Source organism: Rhinolophus sinicus, linkage group LG10 (genome assembly GCF_036562045.2).
Source record: "Rhinolophus sinicus isolate RSC01 linkage group LG10, ASM3656204v1, whole genome shotgun sequence".
Classification (NCBI taxonomy): domain Eukaryota; kingdom Metazoa; phylum Chordata; class Mammalia; order Chiroptera; family Rhinolophidae; genus Rhinolophus; species Rhinolophus sinicus.
This window is the reverse complement of record NC_133759.1, coordinates 10,515,292-10,538,206: the sequence shown is the minus strand read 5'-3', so window position 1 is coordinate 10,538,206 and position 22,915 is coordinate 10,515,292. Positions and strand designations below refer to the sequence as shown.

The 22,915-nt window shown below is 48.4% G+C and overlaps 2 protein-coding genes across 5 annotated transcripts in view; one reads left to right on the top strand and one right to left on the bottom strand.

The window, feature by feature from the left end:
• Positions 1 to 8,636, top strand: part of SNRK (SNF related kinase) — a 48,207-nt gene extending 39,571 nt beyond the window's left edge. For all 4 annotated transcript variants that reach the window (XM_019724111.2, XM_019724112.2, XM_074312534.1 and 1 more), the window contains 2 exons: positions 798 to 932; positions 4,789 to 8,636. In XM_019724111.2, the coding sequence (XP_019579670.2) occupies positions 798 to 932; positions 4,789 to 6,007 (1,354 nt within the window). In that variant the 3' untranslated portion in view covers positions 6,008 to 8,636. The remainder of the gene's footprint in view (positions 1 to 797; positions 933 to 4,788) is intronic.
• A 9,254-nt stretch (positions 8,637 to 17,890) lies between these two features.
• Positions 17,891 to 22,915, bottom strand: part of ANO10 (anoctamin 10) — a 148,763-nt gene continuing 143,738 nt past the window's right edge. Inside the window, exon 13 of the mRNA XM_019724110.2 lies at positions 17,891 to 18,441. Coding sequence (XP_019579669.2) covers positions 18,370 to 18,441 — 72 coding nt within the window. The 3' untranslated portion in view covers positions 17,891 to 18,369. The remainder of the gene's footprint in view (positions 18,442 to 22,915) is intronic.

Sequence of the window (22,915 nt, the reverse complement as noted above, 5' to 3'; positions counted from 1 at the left end):
CATTTTGTGAAAAGTGATCACTGTCATTGCTTCTTTCCTAAGTGGTCCTTGTGTAGTCTAACTACAGAAAGTTCCGGAAAAGGCTTGTTATGTATTTCGAGGCCTTGTGGATCCTTTCATGCTAGTCCCACGAAAGGCCAGCTGCAGGAGAGCAGGCCGGGCCATGTGCCCGTGGGTGTTGTGCCCAGGACCTTGCCAGCCAGCCGGTGCCCAGGCAGACTAGGTACTCAGAGAGCATTTACTTCTGAAATGGATGAGTGAATACATTGATTTTATTCAAAGAAGATGCTAATGACATGCTCTCAATTACCTTAATAATTCACTGATGTCTAAAATTCCAATAAATGCCAAGGTTAAAAACAAAAACTTCCTAATTTTTTGGATTGATACTGTGTTTCAGTGCACATTGATGGCACTTATTTCCTACTTCTAACGGAAGCGAGTAAGCCAGCTTAATAAACACTTTATCACACATTATGTTTTCAGATAATATGGACCTTCTTGGAAGCTTCATTACTTTTTACACATCTAAAACTGCCATCCAGGTCAACTGCCATCAGCAGTTTGGATTTTTCTTATTAATTGAACAGTTTTATGTAGTAGTTTTTTAGAATTTCAAGAGTGATTTAAATAACTACTAGCTGTTTTTCCCCCCCTTGTTTGCATTATTTCATAATTATAAAGACTCCAAGCCAACTGGATTTCATTTGCTTGTACTTTTTAAAAAAAATCAGCCCTGCTTGTAAAAAACAAACCTGCTGCTGTGACTTACATTCTCTCTCCCTTACTTTCCTCAGAGCCCTGGAAACTAACAGGTACAACCACATCACAGCCACTTACTTCTTGCTTGCTGAAAGGATCCTGAGGGAAAAGCAAGAGAAAGAAATACAAACCAGATCTGCAAGCCCCAGCAATATCAAGGCCCAGTTTAGGTGAGAAAAAAAATCTTCACTGATTTTAGTAAGTTAACGTTTTGAAATAGTGAACTTTAAAAATTTTTTTTTTATTTTTATGAATGCTTGCTAACTCTGTGGGTGGTGTAACGGGGATGATGGCCTCACTGGAGAGGCCACGCATGGACTCGCCATGCGCACTGGGTCTTGGGTCCTTTGTCGCCAAGGATGCCTTCCCCTTCCGGGCTCAGTGGGGAGAGGGCTGTGGCTGCTGGCCTGCCCTGGAAAACGTGTTTGGAGAAGTAGCCTCAAGCCAGGGTGTGTGTCTCATTAAAGTTTCAGGCCTGACATGTGGTAATGTGTTCTTCTTTTTTCATCCTAGGAACAAGGCCAAATTTTCCCTCAGCTATTTGAAATAATTTTTAAATATAATAGGGCTTTTTTGTACCATAATGTTATCTCAGGATTTCAGGGATTTTGACAGTCAGATTAGCTAGTTGATTTGTTACCTGCTTGACCTTGGGAGGTTTCTTAACCTCTCTGGGGCTCAATTTCCTGATCTGTGAAATGGGAGTAATGATACTGTCTGCCCTGGGGTTGTGGGGAGGGATAAGTGAATTCCTACCTTTGAAGTACTCCCACCAGGGCTCCTGGGGTTTGCTGCCATTAGGAGTGTTTCACTGCCGTTCTGTCGTCTGGTCTGTAACTGCTGAGCGTGCTCTCCCCTCTTCTTTCCTTCCCTGCCCTTTGTTTTCTGAACTCTCCCTCCCCCACCGCCTCTCCTCTCCCTCCACCTTCCCCGTTTCTTTTTTTCTGCCGTATTAGCTTTCCATTTAAAATCAAAGCATAAGAAGAAGGGGTTTTTTGGTTGTTTTTTTTTTTTTTACGTCATCATGAACTTTATTTGGAATTCATATGTGTATCTATTCATTCAGATAAAGTAACCCTTGGAACCATAGTGATTCAAAAACTGAAGGATGCCCCTGATTCTGAATAATTCCCTACTTCTATATCCAACTATACATGAATCTACGTGTGTGAATATATAATAATTATTGTTTTAAAGAGGAAGAAAACCGTTGGATTTTGAATTACTTGCAGTCAGCTTGCTGTGTGTAGGTTGCTGCTTAGGCTGGAGCAACAGACAAGACAGAAGAATGGGCCAAAAGAATAAAGAGTGAGAAGTATAGAACCAGAACCCGAGTTTAGTGACTTCATTTATATCCTGGATGTATTCTTCTGTAATGAAAACTAGGCATGCTGTCTGGTGTCTGCTTGGAAAAGGACTGGGCCCCAGGGAGCCAGGGGACACTAGAGTGTGGGACAAACCATGAGCGTGACATTGGGAGGGTTGGGTCAACCTCGTCCTGACTGGAGTCCTCTAGTGTGAAAGCACAACCTCAGAGCAGTCCCCACACTCGGGCCACCCCGTCTTTTGGAGAAGGGGATATTTGGATTTGAGCTGTTTTCTGTTCAGTAAAACAAAACAGAAGTCACTCGAAAAGTGATCAAATGTGTAACTGAGTTAAATTGGTTTTACTTTTGTCTAGAAGTTATGAAGTCAGCTGTAGCTGTAAAGAAGTATCAGAGTTTCCATACAGTTTTCCTTCCACCCTCCTGGGGACTCTGGAGTGGAGATGCTGGAAGGCCTCTCTTCCTCCTTGGGGCCCAGGGCCCACTGGCCGGTCGTGGGTGTCTGCTTACTCGCCTTCTCTCTGTGTCACTGTGACTCTACTGTCAAACCCTGGGCCTCACTTGGTCCTGTTGCTAAGTATGCGTTGTGGTCAGAGTGACCTGGGATGTAGAAACCTGGGCTGAGTCAGGAGACTGCTGTCTAAACCAGCATAATTAGTTCTGCAGGGACAGGTGTTTGGGTCAAGCCAGGCAGAGCCAGCTACAGAGCGTGGATACATTCTTCGGTTCTTGCCAGTGTGGGAAGAAAACGTGGTGTAGTCTTTCTGTTAGAAGAGGCCTGTGAAGTCCCCTGGGGAGCTGACCTCAATGTGGAGAAGCTCAGTGGCCGCCTCCTCTCAGAGAGCTTAGGAAGTGAGGAGAACCACGGCCTGACCGCAGACGTTCATTCAGAGGGCTTCACAGGTGGCAGAGTGCAGCCACTGTCCTGGATGGTTAGTGACCACGAATCCAACCTAGCTGTCACTGTCATCAAGCCTGTGTGACCCTGGGCAGGTTACATACCCGCTCTGTGTTTTGATGTGTTCATTTGTCAAGGGGGATAATAGCATGTGCCTTGTGGAATTGTGGGATTAAATGAATGACTCTATCAGGCTGTCACAAGTGCTGCTCTGGTAAGTTCTGTCGGTGTGAACTGTTACCAGTGTGACACATCATTCCTATTGGCAGTCTTCTCTCGTTACAATAAGCCACTTTTCTCACAAGGTTGTGTTTATACAGATTATTTACTTGGTGTAGCACAGCGTTGGGCTCAGATCTGTGCTCAGTAGATGTGAGCTGCTTAGCAGTTTGATTTACTTGTGGAAATAAGAGCCATTGGTTCAGAAGTGGCTGATGGAGTGACCACTAGCACTGCAGTGGTTCCGGGGCTAAGTTCTGAGAGTGCTTTTGGCTTTGAGGTGAGAGGGGAGCGGAGTGGAGGGAAGAGCCTTTGCCACATTCATGCCCCTCCTTGTCCTAGAATGGACTGGCTGCCTCTCTGCTGGGCAGACACATTGTGAGCACCTTGCCTCCCCACCCCCCGGGGCTTCCCCAGGGTTTGCTGGGTGGGGTTTCCAGTGGCTGCTCTTTCAGGAACAGCCTGAAAGGAACGTGTATGCCGCTCTTCAGGGCCACAGGGCTCCGGGGAGGTGGTACAGTGGTGTTGGTGGAGGACAGTTGACTTGTCCGTGAGACAGTGACCTCAAAACCATGACTGAGCACTCAGCTTTCCCACAATGCCGAGCAGTGACCATAGCAGACAGACCCACGCCATCCTCAGTAGCAGGGTAAGGCTCTGAGTCCAGGGAAAGATGTCTTATAAATTCTGACGAGTTTTATAAACTATAGATTTATTGGGTTGTATTTCTAGGATAGGTAATTGGTGTGAAATGAAAATGCCATAGAGAGGAAGTGGCTGTTTTAAATGTCTTTGGCATCTGCTAGTCCCCTGGGTAGAGCGGACAGTTGAGAATTCTAAGCTGTTTATTCAAAACAGGCTGGAGACCTCGTTTTCAAGTCCCTTTCTTTGGCTTCAACCAGTGTTCTTTTACTTGGATGATGCCAGATTGGGGAATAAAATCAAAATTTAAAAAATAGTGGGTTTTTCTATCCAATACTCTTGCATGAGCATTTAAAATAATACATATTTATATTTAGCTTAGTGCATTTTTTAATTGATGAAGAAGAGATTCTTGTATGGCAGTACACTGACTCTGTATTCCAATATTCTCATATTTAAATCCATGTAATTATTTCCATTTATTTGTGTAAGCACCAGCCTTTTACACCATCCTGTAATAGCTGGAGGACTAGAAATTTCAGGTGAATTTTATTAGCAATAATACACCCTCAGAGGTTGTGATCTAAGACCCAAAGGCACAGATCATGTGTGGTGTTCAGGTTTGGCTTTGGTGAAAACGCCCTTGTGCTTTAAAACATGTTTTTCCTGTGGCATAAACTGTTGTGTAGAAGAGATGGAGTCGCTCTTTGCCCCTTTTCTAACAGCTGTGGGGAGGTCTCACAGACTGAAGCACGTTTCCCAGCCCGTTCGCCCTTCTGGTGCCCGTGGGGGTGTTTACAGGATGTTGCCTGGCTTCGCAGGCCGGCTGCCTTTTTCTTAGCTTTTTAAGTCTGTAGATTCGGTCCCAGTAAGTTTCATACAATACACTTGAGCAAAGTCTGCATGTGATTCCATGGCTTTTCTTTCTCGTCCGTCACACAGGCAGTCGTGGCCGACCAAAATTGATGTGCCGCAGGACCTTGAGGACGACCTGACGGCCACGCCTTTGTCCCACGCGGCCGTCCCGCAGCCTCCTGCTCGCGCTGCCGACAGCGTCCTCAACGGCCACCGGAGCAAAGGCCTCTGTGACTCGGCCAAGAAGGACGACCTCCCCGAGTTGGCTGGACCCGCCCTCTCCACGGTGCCGCCCGCGAGCTTGAAACCCACGGCCAGCGGGCGGAAGTGTCTGTTCCGAGTGGAAGAAGATGAAGAGGAAGATGAGGAGGACAAGAAGCCCGTGTCCCTCTCGACGCAAGTGGTTCTGCGCCGGAAGCCGTCGGTGACCAACCGCCTGACGTCGCGGAAGAGCGCCCCGGTCCTCAACCAGATCTTCGAGGAGGGCGAGTCGGACGACGAGTTCGACATGGATGAGAACCTGCCTCCCAAGCTGAGCAGGTTGAAGATGAACATTGCCTCCCCGGGGACCGTTCACAAACGCTACCACCGCAGGAAAAGCCAGGGCCGCGGCTCCAGCTGCAGCAGCTCGGAGACCAGCGACGACGACTCTGACAGCCGCCGGCGGCTCGATAAGGACAGCGGCTTCACCTACTCCTGGCATCGCCGGGACAGCAGCGAGGGCCCGCCGGGCAGCGAGGGCGACGGCGGGGGCCAGAGCAAGCCGAGCGACGGCAGCGGCGGGGCGGACAAGGCCAGCCCGGGCGAGAACAGCGCGGGCGGGGGCAGCCCCTCGGGGGGCTCGGGGGGCACCCCCGGCGGCACGTCGGGCAGCACGCGCCGCTGCGCCGGCCCCGCCAACTCCACGCAGCTGGCCTCGCGCGGCGCGGGGGAGCTGGTGCAGAGCCTGAAGCTCATGGGCCTCTGCTTGGGCTCCCAGCTCCACGGGGGCGCCAAGTACATTCTCGATCCCCAGAGCGGCCTGTCGTTCTCCAGTGTGAAAGTCCAGGAGAAGTCCTCGTGGAAAATGTGCATCCACTCCACGGGGAACGCCGGCCCTGCCCCCGGGGTCGGCGGCATCAAGTTTTTCTCTGACCACGTGGCAGACAGCACCAGTGACTTAGAACGGATAAAGAGCAAGAACCTGAAAACGAACGTGCTCCAGCTACCTCTGTGTGAAAAGACCATTTCTGTGAACATCCAGCGGAACCCTAAGGAGGGGCTGCTCTGCGCCTCCAGCCAGGCCAGCTGCTGCCATGTCATTTGACTGCGGCCCAGCCTGGCCGCCAGCACGCTTCCTGCTCAGAGCGGTGAAGACCGGCTCACTTCACTGTTTCCTTTCCGGTTTTACTCTTTTAAAGCGGGCAATTATTTATTACTTTGTCATTTGTTCGCCTGGCGATGTGACAATGCATGGTTTTTGTGCATGCTGCTGCTAGATACTACTTTTCCCGCCGAAAAGTCTATTGTGTAATTTTTACATTCATCATTTTAATGTGGCTGATCAGGCTGAAATTAAAATGTGTATTTGGAACCTAATAGAAATGGAGCACTTAGAAATTTGATGTTCTGCACTTAACCTAGAGAGAAAAAGTGCTTTTGTTTCCTTGTGAGAAATCTAAATTCCTGTCCTGACCTTCTGTGATGCGGAAACTCGTGCTCCGTGGCACATTCTGTGGTGTCTGAGACAGAACCAAAGCAATAACGTGGTGATGCCCACAGGCCTGGAGCTCGCCGAGGTGCGCTGCCGGCCTCCCAAGGCCTGTGTGGAACAGACAGCCAGCGTCTGCGCTAGAACCTTAAAAACCGTGATTTCAACATACCCACACCTGTTTGTCTTAAGCTATAGTGTGAAGAAAGTTCGGGCGCTTAAAATTTAACTGAAAAAGATTTTCTTGTTTTGTAATAGATGAGATGAAGTACTTAGATCTATAAGGCAGCTTCCCCTATAGTGATAAATTACAAGCAGACAATCTAATTTTGTAATGTGATAAAGTGAACTGATGGTGTCTTAAGTCTACTTAGTGTGTGTCTGTTTAACAGAACACAAAGCTGTTCGGTGTAAATTCCTTCCTGGAGGGCACAGCCCAGGGTTTCCTTTAAAACATGTAGACAGAAGAAACTATAGGGCCTAATACAGAACAAAGGTACACACAGAGGTCGGCAAAGTCAAAACCCCATCAATTTAAAAAATCCATATAGGTATATGGATTTGATTTTTAAGAGTTTGGTAATTAGGTTGTCTCTTGTTATTTCCATTTTACATCCTTTAGCTCAATTAGCTCTGAAAATTGGCTGATCAAAAAATACACATAAAAGGGTAAAATTCTCACATACAGCAAATAAAAATGCACAAAGCCTGCTTTGCTTTTTGTTATTATTTTTTTTTGCTGGAAGTGTTTGTCACTTTGCCTTCCTGCCAAAACAATAATCAAAGAACTCTTGCTTTAAACTCTTCCTGTACAAAGACTACTTTTGACCAGATAATCATCTTTGTGGCAGTTTCTCTGTAGGACATAGTATGTTGCAGACTGCTGATTTTGGAAGGGGCCAGATGCTACTTTTTTCATGCTGTGCCCTTATAAGCAATGTTTAGTGACATTGGTGATAAGATGTGGCTAGGCTCCGGGGGCCCTCCCACACTCATCAGCCTCCAGTCATATCTCTGAGACGACAGTCACCTGGTCCTTAGGGTGGGCAGAGCACCAAAGGATGGCATTCCATTGGTCACGGTTTCTCCAACTACACACTGATGTTGCTACTTTAGGATTCATATATTTTACTCAGAACTCTGAATTTCACTGTATACTTACAAAGCTAAGTAAAGATGATACTTAAAATACTTATTTTACTTTCTAGACCTAGGCTAGATATGTTTTAAGCTACAGCTCTAGTTCATTGTGATATTTATAATTGAAAACTACGAGAATAGACGTGTGGGTGAAGCCATAGAACATATTTGCTTGAAATTCTTGAGCAGGGATCTTATAAAGGGCCAGAAATACGATGTGTGGTTCACGTGCATAGTGAGCGTAACACCTGTATTAAACGTAGGAGAGAAGTTTATAAAGGGCATTGGCAATAAACTCTTTGTTGCAGCTGTTTTCCAAGTAATGTAAATACTTTTTCCTGTGATTATGTATAGCCTTGGAATGGCACCTTTTAACTAACCCATGTGTGTTTGGTTTTCAATGGTTTTTTTATATTCAGATGTATATATGGTGCTCACTTTAGGATCAGCAGTGTTGACCGTTTATGCTGCATAGCTGTATTATAGCCTTATTAGTTGTGTGTGGTTGGTTGACCCTCTGGGTAGACAAATGTTAGTCTGAGTGGTGTCTTCCTTATTTGTTCATAAGTGAATGATTGTGCATGTGTTGTATGTCATAGTATGTCATCACATTAAAGGGAGGGAGCGAATAACCATTACATTATGATAATATTGGACCAAACTACTTACTTGCTCTAAACAGTTTCTTGTACCCCTTAACCTGTCTTCAGAAGTTGCATAGAGTTACAGTAGTGTGTAAATTAAATATTGTGAAAAAACAATTAGTCTTGTATTTTTCTGTATGTGTGTGTATATATATATACATATATATGTGTGTGTATATATATATATGAAATTATGTACTTATGACAATTCTATCTGTATTTAAAGATGTGACAATCTTGACACCTATTTTAAGAATAGCTGTGAGACTGAGTCAAATTAAAGATTATTTCTACCAAGTAAGAATTGATGTGTGTTAAGAGGGTACAGAATTATCAGCTGATTTGGTCAGTTGCTTCCACTGCTGATTGATTTTCTTCACTGTGTAAACATTGACAGGTATGTGACAAATGGGGGAAAAATCCAAATAATAAAGTGGCATATTGGTGTTCAGCAATATAAACTGCGTCCCATGTACTGTTTCTTCTCATGAATGCAGCTTGGTATAGTCCCAGCCTGGGTTAGTCCCCGCTTTCCAAACATGCTGTCCCCTGCATCGCCACAAGTGACTGAAAAATACAGTTGTGACTGTTCTGGCTTTATACCCTCATGATCATAAGTCTCAGGTGGGCCCCAGGACTGTCCATTAATTATACTTTATTTCCCCAATTAATCTGTTTTCCTCGCGCGGCTGGTCATAATTGCATAAACAGAAGTGCTCAGAACTGCCACAAGCTCCCATTTCTACCCCACCCCACCCCCGCCTTCATGTGTATCCACATGCCCTGCCCTGCCTTCCGCCTGGTAGTGTGCTTCCAAGGTCAGTGCCTTCACTTCACCCTGAGACTTCACAGCTATAAGTCAGGCCACCACAAGGACTTGTCATTCTCTTCTTCCTCTTGCACCATCAGCCTTGGCTTCTTTACTAGATCATTCCTAACAGCAAGCAAAACAAACATTTTATTCCCCTATCTTTAAAAAATGTGTGTGGCGTTCTCTCCCTAGCATTGCCACATTTCTCTATTCCTCTTCTCCACTCTCTCGTATCCGTCCAGTCAGGCTGTTGGTGCTATCAACGCACTGAACTGCTTTACTCAAGGTCAGCAATGACCTCCATGTGCTAAATCCAACGCTTAATTTTAAAAGAACGCTTTGAGATGTAATCCATATACCACATAATTCACCCATTTAAATTGTACAGCTCAGTGGTTTCAGTATAGGCTCAGAGTTGGGCAACCATTACCTAAACCCCAAACGAAATCATATCCATTAGCACATTCTCTCTTTCTCTTCACCACCCCAACTCAGACCCCAACTCCCCACCCCAGCCTCAGACCCAGGCAACCACTCATCCAGTGGTAAGTTTCAATCCTGTGTTAGCATTTGATGAGTTGATCACTCTTCCTTGCAAATTTCCCATTGTTCAGGACCCCACTTTGACCTTGCTGTTCTTCAGTCCACTAGCTGCTTCTCATTCTCCCAACCTCTAAATCTTGAAATACCCAACCAAGGTTCAGTTCTGGATCCCTACTCTAGCTGAACTCAGTCTCTTGATCCCGTGCTGATAGAATCCAAAAATAGTGAGAGATCCAAGATGGCGGAGCGGATAAACACTGTGCCTGCAGCCTTCCATGAACACATTAAAATTACAACTAAATTAGAGAACAATCAGCCTGGACAACCATCTGAAGTCTAGCCAAACAGAAGTCATATAACTGAAAATATCAAGAAGCCACGTCGAAACTGGTAGGAAGGGCGGAGACGCGAAACAGTCCCCACACCTGTGTGTGGTGGTTGAGAATCAGGAGGGATATCTCAGCCACAGAGTTTTCCCCCAAGAGAAGCTAGGGACCCTAGCCACCCACACCAGGCTCCCCAGCCCAGAGTACTGGTGCTATGAACAGGAGCCCCCCACAACATCTGGCTGTGGAAAACGGGATTGCAACCATCCAGGTGGGACAGAAGGCTGTAGGGAAACCCAGACATCCTCTTAAACAGCCCGCGCACAGATTCTCTCACTCCCAGGCACTCACCTTGGGCTCCAGCGGAGAGATGGTGACTCAGAGGGCATCAGAAGCATAGGAGGGGCAGACTAAGGACTGGAGAACAGTTGCCATTTTCCCTGTGAGGGGGCCTGCGCCCACACAGCCAGCAGGCAGGCGCCATCTTTCCTGTGTTGAGCCCGCCCCCTACGCTTATGACCAGATCTGAATCTGATTGGCTGCTCCACTATGCTGACTCACTGGGGCCCTGCCCTACCCAACTTTTCACACAGCCGCAGGCACTTTCTCACAAGCAGCCAGCCCACCTGCATTGCATTCTTTCTTGGAGAACAGACTACAAAAGAAGGTGACAGGATTAAGAAGCACAAATTGGCTGTTACAAAGTCGTCATGAGGATGTAGGGTATTGCCTAAGGGACATAGTCAATAATATTGTAATAACTGTGTATGGTGTCAGATGGATACTAGATTTGTTGGGATGATAGATGGGAGGGGGTTTGGGGGCAGGGTGAAAACGGTGAAGGGATTAAAAAATACAAATTGATAGTTACAAAATAGTCATGGGGATGTAAAGGACAGCATAGGGAATATTGTCAATGATATGACAATATGTGCCAGGTGGGTACTAGACAAGTCAGGAGTATCACTTCTTAAATTATATAAATGTCTAACCACTATGCACAATGCCTGAAATTAATATAAAATAATAACGAATGCCAACTGTAATTGATAAATTTGAAAGGGGCGGGGGAAGGGAAGAGAAATAAGAGGCCCAAATTTCGAGGTATGAAACAAGTCATGGGGATGTAATGTACAGCAGAGGGGATATAGTCAACAATATTGTGATACCATGCTATGCTGTCAGATGGTTGCTGGACTTATCATGGTGATCACTTCTTAGGTATATAAATATTGACTCACTATGGTGTACCCCTGAAACTAATATAATATTGTATGTTAGCTATATTGTTAATAAACATCTTTAAAAAACAAAAACAAACAAAACAAAACAAAAAAACAGAAACATTTAGCTCACATTTCTCCCAGGAACACCAAATTCCAACTCCTACTTGACTTTCCTACTTGGATGTGTCTAATAAGCACCTTAATTTTTGCAAGTCCAAAACTTCTACTAATCTTCCTCCTGAAATCTGTCCCCATCTCATAAATGGCATTTCATAAATGGCAACTCTAAACCATTAGTTTTGCACAAGCCAAAAATTTTGGTATCATTCTTTACTCTTTCATCCCTATCTCCAATCCATCAGCAAATCTTATTCATTCAAAAACTGACCACTCTCACTCTCCACTACTCACACTCTGATCCATGCCACCACCCTCACTTGTCTGGAAAACTGTAAGTGCCTCTTGAAGGGCCTCGCTGCTTTTGCTCATTTTTCTCCTGTTTATTCTCCACAGTGTAAGTGATCCTTTTAAAAGCTAAATCATGTTTTGAAAGGTGTTTAATTTTCTAGATATTTGGGGGGTTTCCACATACGTTTCTGTTACTAATTTCTAGTTTAATTCTGTTAGGGTCAGAAATCATGCTTTGTATATTTTCAATCTTTTTCAACTTATTGTAACTTGTTATATGGCCCAGCTAATGGCCTATCTTGGTGAATGCTTTCATGAGTGTTTGAGAAGTGCTGTTGTTGGTAAAGTGTTCTATACATGCCAATTAGTTCAAGTTGATTGATACTGTTATTCAAATCTTCTATATCCTTACTGATTTTCTGTCTTATATGTGTGACCGAGAGAGGAGTGTTGAAATCCAACTGTAATTTAGATTTGCCTATTTCTTCTGTTAGTTCTTTCAGTTTTACGTCATGAAATTTGCAGCTCTGTTTTTAGGTACAAACACATGTAAGATTGTTAAGTTTCCTTGATGAATGGATCCATCATTATGAAATGTAGCTCTTTATCCCTGGTAAATTATTCTTTGAAATCTACTTTGTATGATACTGATATAGCCGCTCTAGCTTTTCTTTCTTTCTTTTTTAAAATTAGTTTATTGGGGTGACAATTGTTAATAAAGTTACATAGATTTCAGGTGTATGATTCTGTAATACATCATCTATATATCACATTGTGTGTTCACCACCCAGAGTCAGTTCTCCTTCCATCACCATATATTTGATTACTTTTACCCTCATCTACCACCCTCTTCCCCCCACCCTCTAGTAACCACTAAACTATTGTCTGTCTATGAGTTTTTGTTTCTTCATTTATCTTGTTCTTTTGTTGTTTTCAGTTTTATATACCACATATCAGTGAAATCATATGGTTCTTGACTTTTTCAGTCTGATTTATTTCGCTTAGCAGTATTATCTCAAGATCCATCCATGTTGTCACAAATGGCACTATTTCATTTTTTCTTATGGCAGAATAGTATTCCACTGTATATATCTACCGCAACCTCTTTATCCAATCATCTATCAAAGGACACTGGTTGTTTCCATGTCTTGGCCATCATAAATAAGCTGCAATGAACATTGGCACTTTAGCTTTTCTTGACTTGTGGCAGTGTATCTTTTTCTGTGTTTTTTTTTTTACTTTTAACCTGTGTCTTTATATTTAAAGTAGGTTTTTTGTTTGTTTGTTTTGTTATGTTTTGTAGACAGCATACAGTTGGGTCTTGCTTTTTTATACAATCTACAAAACTTTGCCTTTTATTTGGAGTGTTTGGACCAATTATATTTTGTGTGATTATCAACATGGTTTATTGTTTGATTTTTCAATTACAGTTGACATTCAATATTGTATTAGTTTCAGGTGTACAGCCTAGTGTGGTTAGACATTTACATAACTTGTAAAGTGGTCCCCCTCAACATGGTTGAGCTTAAATCTATCTTTCTAGTTGTTTTCTATTTGTCTCAGTTTGTTTCTTTTTCCTGCTTTTACTACTTTTTTTTGGTTTAACTCAGCACTTTTCATTGACTTATTGGTTGTGCCTTTTATTTTTTAATGGTTGTGGTAGGGAGATACATATGTTTACACAGTCTACTTTAAAATAGTATTACTTTCTATAGAATGTAAGAACCTTATAACCGTGTATTAATACTTCCATTTTCCTCCTGTTCTTTGTGCTGTTGTTGTCATGCATTTTATTTTTACATGTGCATACATATTTTTGTTTTAAATAGTTTTCTAAGAGATGAAACATAAGGAAACAAGTCTTTAATTTTACCTACATCTTTATCATTCACAGCACCCTTCATTTTTTTGTTGATCCACGTTTTGATATTTTCCTCCTGCCTATAGAACTTTAAAATTTCTTACAGTGCAGGTCTGCTGACAATACATTCTGTCAGCTTTTACTTGTCTGAAAAAGTATTTTTACTTTATTTATGAAGGATATTTTAATTGGATACAAAATTCTAGGTAGACAGTTATTATTTTATTGCAATACTGGGCACTGTGAATTTTACATTGTTGAGTGCTGGATTTTGTATTCATGTAAAAACTGTTGGATTTTGTTCTGGCACAGTTACTTGGAATTAGTTGGGTCTTGCTTTTGAAGTGCACGAGGACAGATCTAGAGCAGTCTTTAGGGCTAATTTGGCCTACCACTGAGGCAATGTCCTTCTAAGCACTCTAGTCTTCCAAGCACCAAAGTCGTTCCATTCTGGCTAGTGGGAATATGAACTCTTCCCAACTTTGTGTAAGTTCTAAGCATTGTTCAGCTTGCTGCTTTCCAGGGGTTCTTTCTCCAGCCTCAGGTAGTTCTCTCAATTGTATGGATCAGTACTCAATCAAAGACTGTGGGTTTCCAGAGCTCACTCTCTGTAGCTGGATAGTCAGACTTCAGGTGGCCCCTATGCGCCTCCTGCCCCCAACAGTTGCCCAGCATGGATGGGGATCCTCAGACTTGTGGGATCTGGGGAGGGAGAGGTGAGAAGGGGAAATAGGATTTAGCCCTTCTTGAGTTAATGGGACCCAGCACATTGTGACCACCAGGGAGGCATTTGTGTTTTTGAGGACCCCTGACTCCAGGACTGGGCACTTGGTGGACACTTCACTCAAAGCAAGAGGTTACAAGGTGGGAAGTCAGGAAGAGAGAAAAACGGCATCTTGATGCTTGTGAGTTCATGAGGCCCTTGGGGAAGAAACAGGGATTTAAATTAGTACAAGATGACGATCAGAGATGGTGGTGTCACCGCTGCGAGGGTCGGGGAAAATTCCAAGAAGGGTAAATCCGGGGAGGAAGTAAGAGTGCAGGGGGTAAAGAATAGAAGAGTTAAGCAGAATTTGGGTCGCTGGCTCCTGTGTGAGCTACGGGGGATAGGAGTCGACTTCGCTGACAGAGAAGAATCCATTTTTCTTCTTGAACCTTTCATAAGGACGCCAAGATTTCAGAACTGGAAGATGAAGAATTGGCGGCCCAGGGGGCACTGTTAGAGGGCTGCTGAGCAGAATGTCAGCACTGGTGGAAATGAGGCTGATTCGATGCCCACTGTGGATGGCCCCATGCTTAGAAAGACCCTCTCTCAGTTGAAGGCTGCACTTAGTTTATTGTCTTGAAATTCTTAATAACTTTTGAACAAGGGTTTTCATTGCCATTTTGCACTGGGCCCTGTGGGTTATGCACCTGGCAGAAGGATTCCTTTGTAGTTCTGTGCTCTGCCAGCATGGAGGTGCATAACCCCGAGAATGGGAGACGTGGGTGAGAACATAGGCTCAGAAAGCGCGAAGGCCAGTGACAGAAGCCCAGGGGCACCTTAAGTGTGGGGGTGAGAGACAGCATCGAGGAGGCAAGGAGTGGAGGGTCCACAGAGTGAGAGACCAGCAGGCGAGCCTGAGAATGTAAGGCTGTGTTGTCTGCAGATCAGCTCTGGGCATCAGGCTGCTCTGAGGTGGAGAACGAGGGAAGCAGGCCCTACAGAGGCTTCTCTGAGAAGTGTCAGGTGAGGGTGGAAGTGCTAAGGGTGAGTGTGTGGGTAGTGCCCCAGAGAAGGGAATGGGCCGTTGGGCCTATTGCCTGTGTCACTGTGGGGGCTCAGAGGGATGACGGGGCCTGCCTAGGGTCACCTGTAACCTGAGCCCACTTCTCAGCGTGCTCACCTGGATGGGAGCGGTGAGGCCGTGGATGACACTGCCTTCATGTTGCCTTTGACCTTTGACTAGAGGCCTGGGCAAGGCAACATTAATGCGTTGGACCATGGGATTCCATTTTAAGCTACATGGAGCTCTTACATATGTCTATGCAACTTGTTATCTTTCTAATACCTGAAAAATTCCAATTCCCTGACACAGCTGGTCCTAGGGGACTGTGGACATACACGTGAGATCAGGTGGGGCAGCGTACTATACCTCATGATGAGATCGTTTGGATTTGGGGCTGATTTCTGGTCTCACGACATTTCCAGAGAATTAAAGCGAGCTGAAGCGTCCTTGGACTGGGTGGCTGTCCCCTGGGACCGCCATCTGGGAGGAAATTGAGGCGGGAAGAGCCTTGGTCCCCAAGATGCCCATGGTCTGTTAGGAACCAGTATCTTCAATGTGTTGGTATAAGGAGCAGATGCCTGGACCAGTGGACACAGTTCAGGTGGCAGTCTGCACGTCACTGGCTTGATCTGGACCATTGATGCAGGTCATTGATGCGAATCCCAGCCGGCCTCCTTCCTTCGCTTATGGCCCAAATGCCAGAAGCCGCAGACTGATTCACAGCGGGCAGGCGGCGGCTGCACCGGCCTCACCAAGGGCGCTGTGCACAGGCAGGGCATACCTGGGGCCAGGGTGGTGGGCAGTCAGGCGGAGCGCGGAAAGCAGTTGGCAACACGACACTCTTGGTCTCCATGTCTTTATTTAGTGACTTCGCCTGCAAAGGACAAATCCTCTGCTGCCAGTTTTCAGCCTCGTGTTTGCCCTTGTGGAGGGCAAAGGTCACTTTAAAGGGCTCTTCTGTCCCCATTGCGGGGGAGACATATGTGCTTTCTGCTTTTCGGGCCAGAGAGCGATGTAAAGGGAGTGTATCGTGTCTACACTGAGCTGCCCTCTGGTTAGTTACTCAGCACTTTCATGTGATGATTCAGCTGCAGGCTCTTCACACCTTGGGCTGGAGACTTGGGGGGTTGCTCCCCCACGAGGGTCAGCAGACCTGGACTTGACCAGCTCTGCCCCTTCTGCACCTACCTGCTGGACCTCAGTGCCCTCAGGTGTACATGGGAGGGGGGTTGGCAGCGAGTAGGTGATGGAGCCACGCAAGCTGACACTTCGAGTCCTGGTCTCCCTGGCCCCCAAGGGAATTCACAGCATTGTACAAGGTCTAGACAGAGGCCACAATCTCTGTGAGCCACGTGTCGTCAGCGTGATCTGTGCCACAAGCTCATGGAAAACCACCTCTCACTGTAATTGCACGAGGCCCACACACCAATGACCAAGCAGACTGAGGGGAGCACCCCCTTTTTGTGTGTGAGGCCAGCGTGTGGGTGCTGGCGGGTGACCCATCGTCCTAGATATCTCCCTCAGTTGAATTAAGATGGTAAGGACCACAGTGTGGGGTGGTGAAGGGCGCCTTGGTCGCTCCCAGCCCCGCTCCTGAGAACCTACCACAAGCTCGATGCCACCCACTCCGAGTGCTGTGACAGAGAGGAACTCAGAGGGGCTTAGCGCATCTGTCAACATCCCCTTCCCGCCAGCCTCCCTCTTGATGAAACCTGACCAGTCCCCACGTCCACACTCCTCCCCATGGCCCAGGGGCTGGTCCCTGGAGGTGGGTCCTATACGTCCAGGCCAACCCCAAGAGTCCCGTTTTCCCTGGGCATGACTGGCTTAGTCCTGGGGGAAGATGAAGAGCTGGGTTCAAGGACCCTGCCTGAACTTTCTTCTTTCCCAGCAAACACAGGCGCCCAGGGTGGGACTGCCAGGAAGCTCCTGGGGGCTCAGGACGCAGGACTGTAGTGGTTGTGACCGTTTAAAGCAAGCACATGCTCGGCCAGCACAGAACCACCACCGAGAGCCTGTGCCATATGCTCGGGCCAAGCAGGGGCAGGGCACAGATGTGCTCACTGGCAAACACGGCGGCCTGGCAGGACCAACTCAACAAGCAAGAGTGGAAACGGGAGAGTCGGGGCGGCCAAAACCCCGGGATGCCTGACTGGGTGGCTGAGGCCAGCCCCACCCGGAGGGAGGGCGACAGGTCTAGAATCTGAGGCCGCTCAGCCCCTCCCTGCTCCCCCCTGCCTTCCCCAGGTGGCAGAGGCACCTGCCGCTTTCTGAGTGGAAGGGCCCACGGGTCTGGGAAGGACATGGGCCCTGGTGGGGGCGGGCTGGCTGTTTCATGAGCAGAGTTTGTACAGCTGGCAAGAAGCAGCCAGCCCCTGCCCTCCTGGGGTGGTCCTCCTGTGCCCAGAGGCCCAGACCCGTGAGCAAGGCTGCCACCGGCCTACCTGGGCTACTGCGCCTGTGAAAGAGGTGCAGCCCCATGGGCACAGCTTGGCAGGGTGACAGCACCCGTGGGTAAGACAGGCCCCTCCTCCACGCCAGGGTGCCAGGTGTGGCAGCTGGCCCTCGGCCTGGCGTATGTGCACAGAAGCAGCCCTTGCCAGGCACCCATGTGGCAGCAGAACCTCCGGGGAACTGCCTGGGCTTCAGCTGCAGGCTTTGGAGGTGGCACCCGGGTGTCCAGCCCCAGCCTCCTCTCCACCTTCAATGACCTGCCCCCGGGCCTGCTCAGCACCAAGCGGCATCCCAGTCAGGTATGGGAAGCAGAGTCGGAGAGGTGCGTATTGCCTTTAATAGCTCAATTACTGTTTTTGCTGCTGACAGGTCTGGTAACTTACTGTGAATACCAGGAAAGAGGTACTTATAGAGTCGTCAGGTGTTGGAAACATTGCCTCACTGTGTACCCCTATCCACTGAGGCTCGGTGGGAAGCCCCCTCAGAATGGCTCCTGTGATGGCACGGTGGGCAGACACCCAGACCTGAGTCCCTGGGCTGTGCGGGGGCAGGTGTGACCATCCTGTGAGGCACAAATGGAGAGCTGGTGGCTCACCCAGAAGCTGGGGCACAGCGGCTGTCTGGAGCAAGGCCAGGCGGGTGGAATGTGGGGCTTGGGTGGGGCGCTGCCAGGGCTGGGTCCCGGCGCCCCTCACAGGCCCAGAGCCGGGACACCATGGAGTGGGGGGGTGCCTGCTACATGGGAGCTGCTTGTTTGGCCGAGTGCTGGGTCTGGGCTTGGGAGCCCCGACGCTGCTCAGGTCGCCTTCTCCTTCCCGCCTTCTTCCCTGGGTTCCTCCTTCAGGTTCTCGGCCACGAGCTTCATTTGCTGTAGAGAGAACAGAGGACACTGAGTGAGCCACACAAGACCAAATGGTGGCACCTCAGTGGTGGCATGGGCTTCTGCCCTCTGCGTCCCTTTAGCTCCATCAAAGCACAGCTTGAACCTGAGACGCCGTGACCTGCCGACGTACCTGAAGCTGCCTCCAAGTCCAGAGCCTCTGTGTCTGGACCTGATGAGACGGAACCAGTAGGTGTGGGTGGAAATGTGTGAGTCCAGCTCAACGGGGAATTTAAAGCTCTCAAAATGAGAAACCGCTGGCACCGTCTCCTCCCTGGACCTCTAAGATAAGGGGGAGAAGTACTTGCTCTGCCCTGTGAATCGAGCCAACCTGGCATCTGACCTCTCAGAGCCTTGGTTTCCCCTCTGCACAATGGGGGCGGTCGTGCGTTCTCAGCAGGGTGGCCACGGGGATTACAGACCATGAGCGACCTGCTCCAGAGCGGACGCTCTGAAACAGTAGACATTTCGCCAGCCCTTTATCCCTACAGCCAGAGGACCTGACACCCCCATCCAATACCCCTGGGGACATCCTGGGAAGTCTCCCTGAGAGCGAGGCCAGGATGGAGATCCAGTCTGCCCGGCCCCGAGGGAGGTGTCGGAAGGAGCCTGCACCCCAGACCAAGGCACTGCGGGGAGGAAGTCCTGCTGCCCCCCGCCCTGGGGCCCCCCCCTCACACCTCCCCAGCGCCCGCAGGGCCCAGCCTCCTCCACCCCGTGGGTGCTGGCCGTCTTCACTACAGCTCTGCCCTATTTGTTGAATAAATGAATACTTTGGACTTCAGCTTAAAACACCGATTTTTGATAACAGCTACTTAGGAGGTGTGATCAAAAAATACGGTGAAAGTTTGAATAAAAAAATTATTACAGTAAAAGACTCATTGCCAGAAGTCTCATGGTGCCAGATCCGGTGAATACGGTGGATGGGGACACACCGTAACGTTTTTATTTGACACAAATTGCTGTATACCAGAAGTGATGTGTGATACAGAGCAATGTCATGATGGAGGATGAAACCATTTGCCCATTTCTGAGGCTGTTTTCCACACACATTGTTTCTTAAATGCTCTAATAAGATCACTGTAGTGCTCCTGGGTACAAACTCAGTTCACACAATTCTATCAAGGTCAAAAAACACAATTAACATCAACTTTCCGTCGAAATGGCACTCGGCAGCAGCATCCACCGTATTTTTTGATCACACCTCAGGGGAAAAACAAAACTCTGAGACAAACACTGCTGGTGCCCTGGTACCTGGCTGCGCCTCCCGGGAGCTCCAAGTGCCGCCCGGGGCTGGATGCGTTGCCGCACTCCCTCTGGCTTTCAGCGAGAGAAGGCCCTTTCACAGCCAGTAAATCAAAAGCTCGGCCTCCTGCTTCAGCCTCACTGTCCTCCTAAGGCTTCAAGAGACCTTGTAATCACAGAGACCCCACTTCACACGACAGCCCTCGTCTCCTCTGATCCTGGACTGCCTTCCATAGGGCGGTGCAGTGATGGGCTGGAGGCTGACCCCTGTCCATCTGGTTAGGAGGGGGCTGCCTCCCACGTCCACTTGGAGGCAGGGGTTAGCGGACGGCTTTTGATGGGGAAGGGGACCGGGCAGGGTCATGGTGACCAGCTTGCAGGTGGAGGCAAGCCCTTCCTGCAGGGGATGCAGCACTTCCGCGGGCCCAGAGCAGAGGGTGGGCACGGGAGTTCACACCGGCCTGAGGATGCGCCTGCCCAAACGACCCACAGCTGCCATGTTCCTGTCACCTTTAGCTTGACAGGATGATGGAGACGGTTTTAGTTCACACACTTGGAGAAGCAGAACTGCCACGTCACCGAGTCTCCCCAGAAGTTGTTTTTTTGCATCTGTTTTCTGTTACTAACACTTCCTGTCCTCACACAAGCCCACTTCGCCTGTTAACTACTAATGTAAAATATCTCCACACAGGAAAACTGAAATATTTCAGCCGAGATTCACTGCAGACTTTTACAGCTGGTGTCATTTAATACTTAGAAGACCTTTAAAAATGCCTTTTGATGAGAGAGAAAGAGAGAGAAGATACAAATCTACTTCCAGATTTGACAACCACAGAAATTAAAAGCTAAATAAATTTAACTAAACTAGAACCATATGAGGTTAAACATTCCCTAGCTTCCAGCCCTCCACATGGGGAGAAAATTCAAGATGGGTTTGGATCAAATGGGTTTCGATCCAAAGGAGCCTCTGAGACTCTTTTCAAGGTGCACATTGCACCCCCGCCCATTTCTGTGTGTGGCTACAGCAGGGAGCCCCTTGCCTCAGGCGCAGGACTGTGGAGGTGTCCCGCAGATCACACAGGAGGGGCCTCCTGCTCCCCAGTGGCCAGGCAGCCGGCATCCCGCTGATGGGCCCTCACCCCTGAATGACCCAGACCTTAAGTGACTTTAGTGTAACTTTCTGGAGATGCCCCTTCTCTCAGGCCCAGCATTGGGGGAGGGACTCAAAACCTCCTTGGCTGGGCTCCGGCCCTGCTCAGGGCAGCTCCTAAGAGGCTGGCATGTCTGGGAGGGCTCAGGGTTATCTACACTGAACCCCACTGCTGGTAGCAAAGGTAGGGTGATGGCCAGGGACCCCACGATCCTCTCGTGCCTCCGGCCAGGTGGGAGGAACAGTGAGCCCAAGCGCACCTGTCTCTACTTCTGCCCTTCTTTCTGTCCTAGAGCGAAGCCAATAAGCAATCAGGCCCCACCGTAGGCTGGGTTGGGCCAAGCCCACCCTTAGCCCCTCCCTCAGCGCTTGATCTGCCTCATGGAGCTTTGTGATCCCCAAAGGGGATGTCATGGGAAAGGAAGCCTGCGCTCCTGGTGGCTTTCACTGCACTGTGGGGGGCTGGGGTTGGGCTTGCCTCCGTGCGTCTCCTGTACTCCCAGGCTGGACACACTAAGTGCACAGCAGAACTAGAACTGCAAACCTGTAGCTAAAGCCCAAAGGAAAGTCAAGTGGTGTAGAGGGAACAAGCTGCAGCAGCCCGCTGGCTCGAGATGGAGAGTTAAATTGGTTTTGAGGTCAGCGAGTGAGCTCACTGTACAAACGGGACAGGCCCCCACCCCTCCTGCCTGAAAGATAGCGTCGGAAACATCTGGTCCTGAGAGAGCTTCTCTTCTCGCGGGTAAACCAAGTGCCATCTACTGTGCGTGGGTCTGGACGCCCTCAGTGGCCGCACCACTTGTACCAGACCCCTCCCCACACACAACTTCCTGGTAAAGAGGAGGCTGAGCCCCAGCCCCTTCCCACATCCTTCCCTGCTGGACATGGTGAGTATCGGCAGAATTAACTCCATAAGCACAGAACTTCTGATCTGAAGGAACAGTGATGACTGAGGCAGCTTCACATCCTGAGGCCGTGTTACCTGCAGGCCCACAGGCCCCTCTGAGAGGCTGCTCTGTCGTGCAGCCCAGGACTCGGAGTTTTTAACAAGCCCTGGAAGTTTCTCCACGGACCACCCCAGACCTGGGAGTCTCTGATTGTCGCCTGCTGTCTTTCATACATCACCAAGCTGGTGTGGAAGGGGGTGATGGTGGATCCCTTCCAGGCTGAGCAGCTCCCGCTGGGCCCCACGCTGCCCCGCGCTGCTCGGCTCTTTAGTTCTTCTCTCTAGCTACCTGGCCTGGCGGGTGGGGTGGGAGGGAGAAACATTCTCCCCTTTAAAATAAACCTGGTTTCTTTGCATCAAAACCCTATTGAACATATAAGCAGGATAATAACGCTGACTTCTTTCCTACAAAAAGCCTCAGATGGAGAACAGAATCTTCCCTACCTCACGACTCATTAAACTACTCATGTTCCAGATGACTCTTTAAAAAGCACAGACTGATGTTTTGCATCGTTATGAGTAATGATTATAATAGGAACCTAATCACTAAGTGTGCAGGCCAAGCGCAGCTTAACGCGAGAAAGAATGCATAACCGGATCCCTTTTCCCTAAGGAGAAGTACAGAAACATTCTCTGGGACCGGCAATGCTTCCCACAGCCCCGAGACGGCTCCTTGCCCTTCCAGGCTTGGAGCAGACTCTCCCTGGCTGGGCTGCTTCTCGTCATAATACTCAGGACATCACAACCAACCGACTACACTGCTGCCCGACTTGGAATCTGTTAGCAACTGCTCCATTACCCCTTCTTCCCAAAGCAACAACCTACAGAAGTCTCCATCTGGCAGCCCCTGGCCTGTGCATTCATCTCTTCCTGGGCACTGAGGCCTCTCAGTGGTGGGCATGGCACCGGGCTGTCCTGGGGCAGCAGCCCAAACAGGAACGGGGTTCTCAGGCCAGTTCAGTTTCAGCATCAGACCCCGGGGACGGGGCTCCCCTGTCCTGCCAGCCTCAGGTGCACAGGCTGGTAGACAGAGCCCCGCCATCGCCAGCCCTACTTCCTCACCCCCCGCCATTCTGACTTAATAGGGCTGGGGTGTGGCCTGGGCATCAGGGTTTAAGAAA